The sequence below is a fragment of the Sus scrofa genome, chromosome 5, assembly GCF_054392235.1.
Source record: "Sus scrofa isolate SSC_HxYL_T2T_F1_AM1 chromosome 5, Sscrofa_HxYL_maternal_Yorkshire_Landrace_v2.0, whole genome shotgun sequence".
Taxonomy (NCBI): Eukaryota; Metazoa; Chordata; class Mammalia; order Artiodactyla; family Suidae; genus Sus; species Sus scrofa.
In genome coordinates, this window is record NC_139387.1 from 1,598,147 (window position 1) to 1,611,713 (window position 13,567).

At 62.7% G+C, this 13,567-nt stretch overlaps 1 protein-coding gene across 3 annotated transcripts in view; it reads right to left on the reverse strand.

The window, feature by feature from the left end:
• The window catches only part of TAFA5 (TAFA chemokine like family member 5), a 157,309-nt gene extending 144,390 nt beyond the window's left edge, over nt 1-12,919 (reverse strand). For all 3 annotated transcript variants that reach the window (XR_014845363.1, XR_014845364.1, XM_021091359.2), the window contains exon 1: nt 12,562-12,919. Coding sequence is in view for 1 of the 3 variants with exons in the window: in XM_021091359.2 (XP_020947018.1) it covers nt 12,562-12,673 (112 nt within the window). In the remaining 2 variants the exon portion in view is untranslated. The remainder of the gene's footprint in view (nt 1-12,561) is intronic.
• Between the last annotated feature and the right edge of the window lie 648 nt (nt 12,920-13,567).

The following is a 13,567-nucleotide window of genomic DNA, read 5'->3' on the forward strand; positions in this document are numbered from 1 at the left end:
GCAGGCCCCTGACCCGCCCATGTGGACAGTGTGGCAGCGGGGAAGCCTCGGTCGCGCTCCAGAGGGGCTCCCAGCGCAGTGTAAGCAGAGGGCCCAAGCGACGGGGAGCTGGGAGGACTGGGGCCCCCACTGCAGAGGAGCCCCCTTCGCTCCCGGGAACGGAGACACCCACGCCTCCCAGGTGAGCACAGGCCACAGCACCGAGGCCAGGCTCAGCCAGCGCTGGCGGGGGACGCTCCGTCCAGGGCCAGGAAGCCTTCAGACCTGAGTCACAGGAGAGGAGGGGCTGAGGCTGTGGCTGCGGCCTCCCGGTTACCCAAAGCCAGAGCTGTGTCCCGCCTGGCGCCTGCGGGCAGGAGGCTTGCGGAGCATCCATGGCCACAGGCAGCCCGGCGCCCCACGGCCTCCCCAGGCCCCACGCACTCCCAGTAAGGACCCTCCAGTCCTTGTCACTCTGCTCACTGCCGCTGACTCTGGCTCCCTGTTTCTTAAAACACCCCACCCCCTCGCTGCCCCCGAGAATGGAGGGTGGGCAAAGCAGGTGCCAGGTCTGAGGGGCAACCCCGGGCCCGACGCGACACCATGAGGAACGCAGGCCCACGCGCGGCGCGCAGGAGACCCCTTCCCCAAGGGTCCATCCTCCAGCAGGCTCGTCACCCCACACCCTCCAGGCCACCCACAGCGGGCGGCGCTGGCGTGTGGCCTGGACGGAGGCCTCTGGGCATCCTGCCCTCTTCGCAGGGTGTAACAGACAGAAACCTCAGACCACCTGAGAGGGTGACGGTGGCTGGAGCCTGCTGTGAAATCTCCATGGCGACCGCACCCTCCTCCCCACATGCACCAGAGCTGGAGGCGGCCAGCGGCCACCAGCTGCGCGTGGGCTTCGGCGGCTCCCGTCTTTAAAAGCCGTTCCTTTTCCTCCCGGAGCCTTCGGATGGAGCAGAGGTAAGGGAGGCCAAACAGTGATGCGGCAAACGCCTTTCTGCCGACAAGGGGACGTTCGTTTCAACTAAATCGAAGTCCTGCAAAGAGGCGCGTGGTGTGTCACGTCTCACAAAGCCGAAGCCCCCGGGCTGCCCACGCCCAGTGTCCCGGGTCCTGATGGCGGTAACTTTCGCTCTTTTCTTAGTTTGGGGCGCTCCTCTGGCTGCAGTGGGGTTCAGAGAGACCCCCGAGTTCATTTGCACACAGGCGCTCCCCCGCCTGGGTCCAGAGTCTTCACGGTGGCATCTGTGCAGCTTGGGCCACCTCTGTCACCTTGAGTGGCTCCCGCCCCAGAAGCCCCCGTGCTCCTCTCCAGCTTGCAACCGTGGATGTGACGGTTCTCCACACTCGGCTCGGGGCCAGCCTGTCTCCCCACAGCTCTCCCCTACAGCCACAGAGCCCGCAGTGGCCGGGAAGCAGGGTTGCGGTGGGCTGCGGGGACTGCAGGGAGGCTCCCAGGCTGCCTCGCCAGCCGCGGCAGCAAGGCAGTGAAGACCCTACATTAGCATCAGTTAATTAACACGAGTCTTATCGACCCACTAATGGCCCTTCGCCGTGTTCAGAGAAGCCCTAGCAGGGAACAGAACATGCTATGGAGAAAAGTAACTTAAAAGCAAAGCCAAGGAGGCCGCTCGCTGCACTCAGGGGCCTTTAGGGCGGCTTCGTGGCATGAGCCTTGTAACTGAAAAGTCCCAATAGGAATGTCCTCCAGGGAACCTCCCAGACCGCCCCCACCGCAAGGCTTCCGGCGCAGTTTCCAACCACCCTCCGCACACAGAAAAATCACACAGGCCTCAGGTCTTGGAGAAGCAGCAACGCCCCACCCCCGACGTCACCGGCACCTGCTAACAGGAAGCCACCAGCCTCCGTCCAGCTCCAGCCGACTGGTTCACGGTCAGGTCAACCAGGCCAGGAAGACTCCTCCGTCACCACCACCCGTGGATTTGACCAACACGCGAGTAACTCAGAGACGTTCCCAAGCCTGGTATCGACTGTCTTATGCATCAGGTGAAACCCTTGGGGTGGAGCTTAGGAGAAAGGGGTCCATCCGGCCCTTAGCAAGGACGCGGGCAAAGCCACCTGACGACATGAGTGGGTGCTTCTCGTTCGAGAGCCCAGATGGCAGGTGGAAGCAGGGGGACCAACGTGCAGGGGTGTGTCCTGAAAGTGCGGGGCCCCGGCTGTCCCACACCCACCTCTGCCACCTGTGCTCTTGGAAAACCATTCCAGAGTCATCGGTAAACCAGGGGTGATGGGCTGGGGGCCAGTCCTGTGTCAGTGACCACAACAGTGACCACGACAGCAAGGGGCTATGGTCACCAGTCCCAGGGGACAGACATGGGCCAGGAGGAGGGGACCGCATGCCCTGCCCAGCCCTCCTCCAGAAAGGAGCCCCTGGCAGGCTCTCGGCTCTGTCCCCATCCAGGGCCACCGCGTGACCTCACCTGGGGACGCCACCCACAGCGTGCAGGCCCAGGGGCTCCTCAGGCTCCCCCTGCCCCCCCCCCGCCCGTGTCTGCCCTGCCCCTTGCTGGGCACCCCGGGCACCCCTTCCCAGAAGTGATGAGTCTGGACCAGAGGGAAGTCAGGTGGCCAGAGCCTCTTCATGCCAGCAGCGTCTCCAAAGCATCCAGACGCCAGACCTCATATCGAGGATAGAGGGTCTGAGTGCAGGGGAACAGGCCGGGGGCTGCCCGTGGCTGGTGCAAGAGCCCGGACTGGGCACCCACAAGGCCGTGAGCACAGCCATGGGGCCCAGGAGAGAGGCCCCAGTAATCCACGCGTGCACTTCCCCACAGCAACTCTCCATCCAGAACGTGAGCCTGTCCTGTGGGGGCGGGGAGGCGCTCTCCAGGATGGAGGCGGAGCGACCCTGGTGGGGGCGGCGGGGCGGGGGGTGTGCGGGCTTGAGGCAGCTGGGGTGGAACAGGTGGAACAGGTGGTCTCAAGCGTTCATGGTCTCTCTGAATGTCTGCAGGTACAAGGGTGGGTGTGACCGAGGGGCTGGCCAGGGAGGCACAGCAGGTACCTGGGAGGGCCTGGCTGGTGGGTCTGCAGCTGGGGAGCCCTGGGCAGAGGCCCTCAAGGGGTCAGAGGATTGTGCCACCAAAAGAAGGCGCCTTGGGAAGCCAGTGGGAAGGGACAGTTTGGCTGGCCCTGCTGGGCAGTTCCCCTGCCAGGGCCCTAAGGATGAGCCGCCCGCTCTCCCCCTCACTCTCCCCTGCCAGGGCCACCAGCAGACACACCAGGCACCAGGCGCCCCTTGGGAAGAACTGCTGGGCCCAGCCCGCCACCTGGGGTCCCCCAGCCTCATTTGCACATGGAAGGATGCCAGCCGGGGAAGGGACCACAGCGGGTGGAACCCAGCTCCCGAGCGTTCTACGAGCCTGAGTTCAATCAGCATGTCCTCACCGCAGGCTCGGTGCCGGGAAGGGGCTGGGGGTCAGCCCCCAGCTCGGCCAGGGCAGAGGTACGCACAGCAGCAGCCCCCGGGGCCTACCCAGCCTGCAGCCCTGCTCTGCACAGAGGGTGCCCTGCCCCGGGGACAAGGCTGCCTGCTCCCTGTGCTCAGGGACACCTGGTCACTGTCCCATCCCAGCCCGCTTGACACCAGATGACCCAAGTGACCTGCCCCGCTGGAGGGCACATTCGAGGTATTTGCCAGCGATGACTCACCTGCCCGTGTGAGCTACGGTGAAACCCACTGCCCCCCAGCCCCGGAGCCGAAGCAGGAAGCACCTGTCCCTGGACTCTGGAGCTAAGTGCAACGGGAGCCCGGGTCCAGGCGAACCCCTGGAGTTGGTTCTGGGATCGTGGGTTCTGATCCCAGTGACATCTCCGGTCGGGCAGGATGCTTAGCATCGTGACCTTCAGATGCGGAGACTGAGGCCCCTCAGCAGAAGGGACAGGATGCGTGTCTGCGGTGTGTGTGCACAGGTGCTGGTGCAAAATCACAGACACGCACAGAGAGACAGCGCAGTGCAGGCGGCCGGCACCAGGGGGGAGCCCTGGGCTCTGCCCCTCCTGCTCCTCACCGCACGGCCCCCAGGCCTCTATCCGCCCAGAAGGCCGCCAGGCCACACCTGAGCATCCTACAGCCCTGGTTAAGATCTAAGTGAATTCATCCGTATGATTTTATTAGATTCCACACGTAAGCGATATCATATGATATTTGTCTCTCTCTTTCGGACTTACTTCACTTATGAGACTCTCTAGGTCCATCTACGTTGCGGCAAATGGCATATTGTTTTTCTTTCTTTTTTGCATGGCTGAATGAACAGAAACAGGCTCACACTGTCTAAAACAAACTTATGGCCACCAAAGGGAAAGCGCAGGTGGAGAAGGGACAAATTGGGAGTTGGGATTAACACACGCGCACACACACACACACACACACACACACACGACCGCAGAGAAAACAGACAACCGACAAGGACCTGCTGTCAGCACAGGGAGCCCTGCTCAACATTCTGTAATAATCTGTACGGAAAAGAATCTGAAAAAGAATGAATATATATATTCATATATATACGGCTGATTCGCTTTACCGTAAACCTGAAACTAACATTGTAAGGCAACCATTCTCTAATTAAAAAATAATGCAAAGTAAATACAATTTTTAAAAAAGGGACTAAATGGGGAGGAAAAGCATTGGGAACAGTTGAGTCTCAAACACCCTCCACCCCCACCCCACCGGGATCTCCAGGGACTAGAACTTTGAAGGGGCTGAGGCTGAAATGCAACATGCAGGCTGGGTGTGGGGGTGTCGGCGACCCGCACAGGTGTGCGTGTGCATGTGTGTGCGAGGGCTGTCTGACACTTCTCACGCACACGCAGCAACACATCCTGGCAGGTGCACCGAGGGACCGCTCTCTGCCCCCCAGGGTCACGGAAGGCGTGAGGGTGGTGACAGGAAGGGGACGATGGCCATGGGCTGCCTGGGGTGGGGGCATCCTGAGGCTGAGGGGGTCTGCCTGCTCCATCTGCCAGCGCAAGCCTGCTGACCCCCTGCAGGGGTTCCTTGGGTCCAGGGACAAGGCCAGCTGGTGGGCACAGGCTGGAACAGAACCCACCAGGGATCGGGGCAACAGGCTCCACCACACACACCCCAAAAAACAACGGAATAAAGGCACCTTCCGGGCAGCCAAGGCTCCTACCGGCTGCAGAAGAACTTTCTGGAGGGAAAGGCATTTCTGCATTTGTTCTGGTGGGCTCTAGACAGAAATCTCCAAATCTTTCGCCCAAGGACTTCGCTGTCCCCTGAGAAGGCCAGCATCAACCGGCCTGTGGGTAGAAGTCGGAAGGGCGGTGGGCTCCCCTGTCATCACACGATCCAGAAGGTTTGCCTCTAAATGGCTTTATCACCAGCGGCAACACAGTTACTCCCACGATAAGGACACATGATGTTGTGGAGAAGGGGCTCCCAGGAACCCGGGAGCCCCAAGGCGGCTTGCGAGCCCTAGAGACCTGCAGAGAGGCCGTCCCCTCCCAGGCGCGCTGCGGAGGTGCACCTGCCGCGGAAGGGGACCGGCTGACTGTCCTCAGAGCCCCGTGCCGGCTGTTCCGCTCCAGACACGGCCGTGGGGTTGTCACGCCGCTGGCACGAGCTCCAGAATCAGAGTCTTTGTTCAACAAACCAGGAAACGCCAGGAAAGGAAACCAGGGGCCCCCTTGCGGGGTAAAGTCTGTCCCAGGGAGACACACAGACAAGGCTTGGTGGTCACACGGGATCGGGGGGTGCTACTGACGTCATCAGAAGGTGGGGGTCAGGGATGCTGCCCAGCACCCCGCCGTGAGGGCAGCCCGCCCAGCGTGGCCAGGCCCCGCCGGTCACAGCGTCACGGGGCAGAAATCCCCAAGAGAGGGGCATCAGGGAAGGTCAGCACTGGAGGAAAATAAGGGCGGAGGTTTCAAGGCAGGAGCAGGGACGGGAGGTGTGGGGAGTCTTCCGCGCTGGCGGCCGGTGCGCAGGCCCCACCAGGGACATTTTTAAAACAGTGAACATTTCATCCGAGAAGCCACACGGTTTTCTTTTTCTCCTTTTTAATCTGACATCAGTCGAACCCAATTTGATCCTGGAAATCCCAGGACTCCATTTTTCAGACCACAGCTCTCCGGCCCCTTCCCTAATCCTCCCGCCCTCGCCCCAAACTTTCGAGTCCTCCCCAGACCTTAGGCTCCACCCCCAGACTTTCAGCCCCACCCTTCGTCCTTAGGCTCCACCCCCAGACTTTCAGGTCTGTCCCAGACCCTCCGCCTCGCCCCATCACAGCTTAACCCCCAGGGCGCCAGGATAAAGGAGCGTTTGCTCAGAGAATCAGGCAGTCAGGGACCTAGGGGCAAGAAGCCATGCCTGGGCGCTGAGCCTTGACGGCAGGCATCCAGATGACCACAGGGAGCCCTGGCCAGGGAGAGGAGGCAGTGTACTCAGGGAAGGCTTCCTGGAGGAGGGGTCCCCAGCGCTGGCGGCAGGCAGGTCTGGAGCCTGTCCATCTCAGAGGTGCCTTCCCATTGAGCAGCACTGCAGGGTGTCAGGTGCGCCGGGCCGGGTGGGCAGTAGATCGCGGCAGTCAACAGGCCGGACATGCAGGGGGAGGCGCACACACCACGGTCCCAGGAAGGGAGCCCGGAGCCCTGGACCTGCGGGGCCAGGCCGGGGCGGGAGAGGGCCACCTGGCCAGGAAGATGCGGCTTTAGGAGGCCTGGAGTGAGGTGGCAGGAGGTGGGGAGCGACGGGGAGGGGATGGCACAGCTCCAGTCCCAGGGGAGCCGTGCGTGGGGATCCCCCCGGTGGCCAGCCTGGAGGCAGAGGGGCCACCGAGGACCATGCTGAAGTGTCCAGGAGGGACTCGGGTGACAGTGGTGGAGACAGACCTGGAGAACGGCTAAGTTTGGGACAAGGACTTGCAGGAGGCTGGGCACAAGGACAGAGCCAGAGGCTGCCTTGCAGTGCAGAGGCCCTGGCCAGGCCTGGGCAGGGAAGAGAAGGGTCCGGAATGGAAAGGGGACCCAGGGCCACCCCGGAAGGTCAGGCAGGCTGTGCCGGAGAGAGGCCAGCGAGGAACCCAGCAGAGCAGGGTGCCCAGCCCAGCCGCTCGAGGCCCTGCTCCCCTGCCTGCTCTGTGCTGCCCGTCCAGCCCCCTCCCTGGGATGCCCACACTTCCCAAGTCCTCGTCACACGAGCAAGCTGAGGCACAGGCCTGGCACTGGCTCCCCAGGCCTCACTCCCCACACCTGGAAGGGGAGCCAGGTCCCGGGGTGCCCAGAGAGGCGGGCCCCTCCCGGGGGAGGCTGACTCCACAGCAGGTGCCGCGGCAGGACCCAGGACGGGGAAGCGGGAGCATTTAGATGAGTGGGGCCTCGCCCGGGGACATCCCACCCAGGGCCCAGGCCTGCCATTCCCAGGATGCCAAGGGCTCGCGAAGTTGGACCTGCCCCCCCACCCCCACCCCCACCCCGAGAGCCACACAGGACCAGGGGATTCCAGAGGAGTCCCGCCGGCCCCTTTGGAGATAAAAGTGCTTCTGCGCTCAACTCCTGCCAGCCACTGGGATAAACCAGCGAACGTGACAAAGCCTGCGGGAGCCCCCCACCCTGTTCTCGGGGTGAAGGAGAGTTGCCTGGACCAGCTGCCAGCCGCCGGGCATCTCTGGAAAGCCCAGTCACCCAGGCAGGAGCTTGTGCTGCCTGCTGGGAGTTTCAGGTAGTGCCACCCAGGGCCCTTATGTGGAAATGACGCAGAGCAGGGAGAAGCAGCCCACGGCTGGCCGCTTCCTGGGACAGCCCGGCCACCCCCGCTCAGCTCGAGGGTCTTCGGGTGGCGTGCACAGCTGCAGCAGGAAGGGACACTACCAGGCACTCTGAGCCCCGTGTGCCAGCCCAGGCCCTTACGAGGACAGCCAGTGACAACCCCCTGAACCAACAAACCCCAGCAGGTGCAGGTCCCGCCCCCTCTCTGATCAGCATCTGATCCCCTCTCCCTCGGGGGACCCTGACCCATGTCCCCTTGTCAGCCAGTCTTCTCCCCATCGCTCGACCGGCACCCACGGCTCAGGGTGACAGGTGGCATTCTGTAGAGGTCATTAACTCCAGAGCACCACGTCTTAATGCAAAAATGAGCCTTCTCCATCAGCGCAGCTGCGAAGCTATATAAAGAAATGAGGATTTTAATGTTTTGCTTTTCTCCCCTTTTCTAGTGCCACATTATCATAACATTTCCCCATAATTACGCCCATAAAAGTCACCTGAAAATACTTCACGCCACGAAAGTCGATCTCCATATTTCATGCCAGGGATGCCAAGTGGCAGGTCTGCGCGTGGAATTCCAGGGCGGAATTCGGGCCGGAGGCCTGGTGCGGAAGACCTGGCACGCTGAGTCAGTCGTGGCACGCAGCCCCTTGGGGAATCGCTGTCCCCTGGCCTCGCTGCTGGGAGCGAGGGGTCAGAGACAATCCCGGGGGAGGTGGCAAGGAGTTCTGCTAATACAAGTCCCACAAGCAGGTGACCCGCCTTTATGCAGCAGAAAGACACAGCATCTTCTGCTGCCAGAAATTCATCAAATAAAACACACAGTAGGAGGAAAAAAAAAGATGAGGAAAAAACTTCTGAATGGCATCACTTCATTAAGTTTCCAGGATTTTCAATTTTACCTCTTTGAAAACCCCAGAAATAAAATTTGAACAGCAGGAAAGTGGCACATTCTAATCTCTCCTAAATACGCAATAAATTGTATTTATATAGGATATGCAGCATCGGAGAGCCCACGCTCAGTTAGGATTCTAATGGATTAAAAACAATTCAGAAGTTGTTTGTAATTTCTTCTCATACTTGCAGCCGAGGCCAGGAGATTTCAGTTATAGCTACATTTCAATTTTGATGGGATTTATTTGGGAAAAAAAAGTCAAAACCTCAGTCCCATTGCCTCTCCCCAGCCCTGCTCCCTGCTATTTTGAAACACAGACTTTTCTCCCACCATTTACACGCCAGGAGCGGCCGTCCGCCAGGGGGACACGCCATCTACATGGCTGCCCCCAAACAGGGGACAGGCCATCTACATGAAAACACAGCCTTCTCCACTTGGAATTTAAGACTCCGCTTAAGGGTCCAAGCAAGGTTTAGCATCATAGGGCAGCCACGGGCCCGTCATTCTTTTCACCTCCGTCACTGTTCTCACAGCCGGGATGCTGTAAAGCCAGCATCTCCGGGGTCTCGGGGACCCGCGCAGCACGCAGGCAAACCACTCTGGTTTCGCCAGAGCTTTCCCACCCAGCCAAGAGCCAGGGCCAGGCAGACCTGTCCCCGCCGGAGAGGCCACGCAGAGGACGATTGATCGAAGTCAGGTGCTCTGAGCCATGAGGACAGAGGTTCCCCCAGACCAGCACGAAGGAGGATGCCAGCTGTCTCACCCCAAGCCCATCCCCTCCCCCAAGACAGCTCTTTCCCAAGCGTCCGGCGCTGCGCTTCGGGGGACGGTACACACAGCGAGGGGTGTGTGTCTCCAAAGAAACCCATCGAGGGCCCCTTCCTCTCTGCTCTTCCTGGCAATTCTTCCCCCATAGGAGAAAAATGACAGGGCTGTGTCACTATAGCAACTAACCTAATTGGGGGACTGCAGGTCTTTCTCCAGCCAGAGGGTGGAGCCCATCGCCTTGAATAAGACTCTGGGCAAGGCTGCAAAGGGGAGGGGGGCGCTCCCTGGGCCAAGAACAGTAGAACACCCCCTAACTGAAAAGCCGGCCAAGAAAGAGTCCAGTTTTCTTTCAGCAGCGCCAGGAAGTGAACGTCGTGTGTGCTGCAGAGAAACGCCCGGATTTAATAGGCAGGATAATTGAATCCTGTATGATTCTTATCGGTTTCCCTAATTAATATGGTGCAAATATATCTGCTCCATAACACAGAGACATTTGGGGTAATAAAATTCCTGACTGGTAGCAAAAACAATCGACAAACGTGGATTCCAACTATTCTTCTTCACCCAGATATACTGGGAAAGAGAAAGAAGTCACAGGAACTGTTTAATTTCCATTTTGTTTGCTTTATCAATTATTAAAAAAAGTGCTTTTTTTCCCCTCCAGGACTGAGATTCCAAGCTATAAATTCTTATTATGTCTATTTTGTATTTTAGTAAAATGATTTAATTTCTCCAAGTGCATGTGTCTACTTTGTATTTTAGTGAAATGTCTCAATTTCTCCAAGTGCAAATCTAGTGCAACGGGGTGTGTCCAAAACTCTTACCTTATTGTCAATTATTCCGTATTCCACGGAAATGGAAAGAGCCACGAGTATGTGGTTAACGCAAGCTTCTGTTAGGAAGGATGGCTGCCACCCTGGATGAGGCATTTTGACCAGATGTCCTCGTCCTGGTGGATGAGCCGTTTCCAGAATGCCAGGGAGCCCTCCTAAAGGCGGCCTGGATATGGGTCGGGATCTGGGGAGTCACCAGTGTCTCAGCAGCGGCAGGCAGGCCCGGGCGCTGCGCTCTGACCCCCTGGAGCAGGGGCGTGAGGGCCAGGAGGGACAGAAGCGGGCCTCCTGCAGGGTTAGGTGGCTCCAGGCAGGGGGGCGGGGCGGCAGGTTGAGAAGGTGAGGAGGGAGCCCCGGCAGGTGCACCTGGAGTGTGAAGCGGGGAAGCCACCGGGCGGAGGTGTTATGTACTTAACAACAATTAGCAGTTGCTCTTTTCCCACCTAAAGGGCTGCCTCCCACCAGCCTGTGGTGGCCGGGTTCTCGGTGCCAAGGCCGTGGTCCCTAGAGCTGGGGAGGGACAGCAGCCCAGGGACTCAAAGCACCACAGTCCCCCCCCCCCACCAAACACGCAGGATGAGCCCCTCTCCCCCTGCTGCCACCAGCAAGTGTGTTCCAATTCGCCTCCCCTGTGTGTCCAGAGTTTATCAGCCTTTAACCCTTTCTCCACCACCAAGGAAGCTGGCTAGGGTTCTGCTCCAGAAGCCCCAGCCCGCTGCCCCAGGCCCCGAGATGGCAGCGTGTGGGGGGGCGGGGGGGGGGCGGGTTGAGCGGAGACCTCCTTCAAACCCCCAGACCGCTCCAGGCAGCGCGCCCAGAGAAGGCGAACCGAGGGGCACGCTGCCGGGGCAGCCGGGCTTGCGACCCCACAGGGGATCTTCCCGCTCTGAGACCCCTCCCCGCGCGCTGCCACAGCGTCGCCAGCAACTGTAGGATGTGCACGAGCAGCACGACTCCTGCTCTGAGCACCAGGTTTCGCTCGCAATTCCAGCGGGCTGGGCTGTCCCGGGACTCCGGCGACCACGCGCCCCCGGAATCTCCATGGCCCGCCCGCTGCGGTCCCATTTTGGAGACAGAAAAGCCTCGGACTGGGAGCCAGGAGGCCGCGGGTTGCGAGGTGGTGGCGCGGAGCAAGGCTCAGCGCCGGCCTTTTTTTTTTTGTTTTTGTAAAGAATCCATATTTTTCCACCGCCTCCCGCGCCTATGGCAATTCTCCATGACAGGTGTTCCTTAGCATCCGTCCTTTCCTCCTGCTGCGTGGAAGGGGACCCAGACCCTGTGGCAGGTGGTCGAGGACCAGCCAGGGCCATCTCTGCCCAGAGCCTGTGCCCGGGACGCTGACCATTCTCCACCCACCCTAAGCAGCCGCGAACCGTGCGCGGAGCACTGACCAGCACCCCCACTCCAGCCCCTAGGCTGTGCCCGGTGTCTGACCACCCCCTATTCACCCAGCCCCCAGCCTGTGCCCAAGGCGCAGCTCACCCCCACGCACCCCAACAGACGCCGAGCCTGTTCCCGGTCCCCCAGCTCCCAGCCTGTGCCCTGGGCCCCCACCAGCCCCTGCCACCCCAGCCCTGAGCTCGCGGCCCCGCTCCAGACCCACTGGGTCACCGGCTCAGGTCCCCGGACACTACTCGCCAAAGGCCGGAGGCAGCGGCCGGCTCTCCCGGCACCCCACCCCTCACTTCTCTTTTTTTAGGAAAGCGCCTGGCGAGCCTGCTTCCCGGGAAGCCCGAGGCTCCAGCCGAGCGTCCTAGCCCGAGACCCGCTCCTGCCCGAGGCGCCCCGCTCCGGACTCGGCCACCGCGTCCCCCCACGGCCCCCGCGGGAGTGTTGCCAGCGCAAAGCTCCGGGCAGGGCGCTCCGCCGGCACCCCCGGCAGCGCTGCCCGCCCGCCCCGGACCTGCCGCCGCCTCCGGAGCGCGCGGCTCCGCGGCGAAGCCGCCCGCTCGGCGCGGATCCCGGGCCTGGGCCGGGAGCGGCGGCAGCACGCCGGGCAGCCGCGGGCATCGCCGCGCAGGGACGCGCCGCGCCACCCGGGGCCTGGCGCCCGGGCCCTGGCCCGGAGTCGGGAGAGGGAGGCTCGGCGGCGGCGCCGGCCTCGGAAGTGGCGAGTGGCGAGCGCCGGGAGCCCGGGCGGACCCTCGCCCTGCTGGCCCAGCCGAGGACCGGCGGGGGCCCGGGAGACGGCGCGCCCGGCGCTCGCAACTCCGCTCGGACTCCGGGCGGCCCGCGGGGCGCCCCGCCGGAGCCGCGGCCCGGGAGCTGGGGACCCCGGGCCGGGCCGGGCCGGGCCGGAGGGCTGTGCAGGGGCCGGGGCCGCGCGGTACTCACTGCAGTAGGCGACGAGCAGGCTGGCCAGGATCATGAACGCCCAGAAAGTTGAGGACATGCTGGGCAGGGCGGTCGCATCTTGCCGGCTGCTGGTCCTGGGCGATGGCGCCATTGAAGCCGCGGCGCCCGCGCGGGGGGCAGCAGCGCGTCTCAGCAGCCGGCCCTGCCCGCGCCCCCGCGCCGGCCTCCACGTGCGGGCCCCGCGCGCGCCATCCTCCGCCGCCGCCGCTGCTACCGCCGCCGCCGCCGCCGCCGCGCCCGGGCTCCGGCCCACTGCGCCCCGCGCCGGCCCGCCCCGCGCCGCGCCCGCGCCCGCGCCCGCGCCCGCCGAGCCCGGGGACGCCGGCCCTGCCGCTCTGGGCGTCGCTGCGCGCCCGGGCTCGGCGCGCAGGCCACGGATGCCAGGGGCGCGCCCGATGCGCGTGCACGGCGCCGCGGGGGCCCAGCGCGGGCCCCGGGACTGGCGCGGGAGGCCGGCGGCGGAGGGGACGAAGCGCCCTCTGGATGGCGACAGAGACGGCCCGCCGCGCCTGCGGCCTGGGCACCTCGCGGGGAGGCCGGGCCAGTGTGAAGTTTTTGGACTCGGGCCGTGCGGCCGAGCCCTTGGCGCCCATGTCCTTCCCGCCCGGGCCTGCCACGCTGGGGTCCCAGACCTCGCCTGGAGGAGGGGTTCCAGAGGTTAGGCCGGGAACAACCACGAGCTTCGGACCCTTTCCCTGGCTGGGCCTGGTCGTCCCTGGTCTGGGTCGTGTGTTGGTGTCCTCAAACCCGGGGCGAGCACAGCCTTGGACCCACAGAGTCAGCTGAGTTCCAGCATCCAGGAAGGCTCCTCCTGTCCCTGGGCTGGCACTGCCAGGAGGGGACACGTTTCCGGAAGCACTCTCTTGGCCCCTCTGAAGCGCCCCCACCTGAGCCCTCCACCCCGAGCCCTGGTCTTGTGCCCACTGTTCCCAAGGCCCGAGGCTGTGTCCCCAAACTCCCCACCGAGGGACTGGTCTCCTACAAA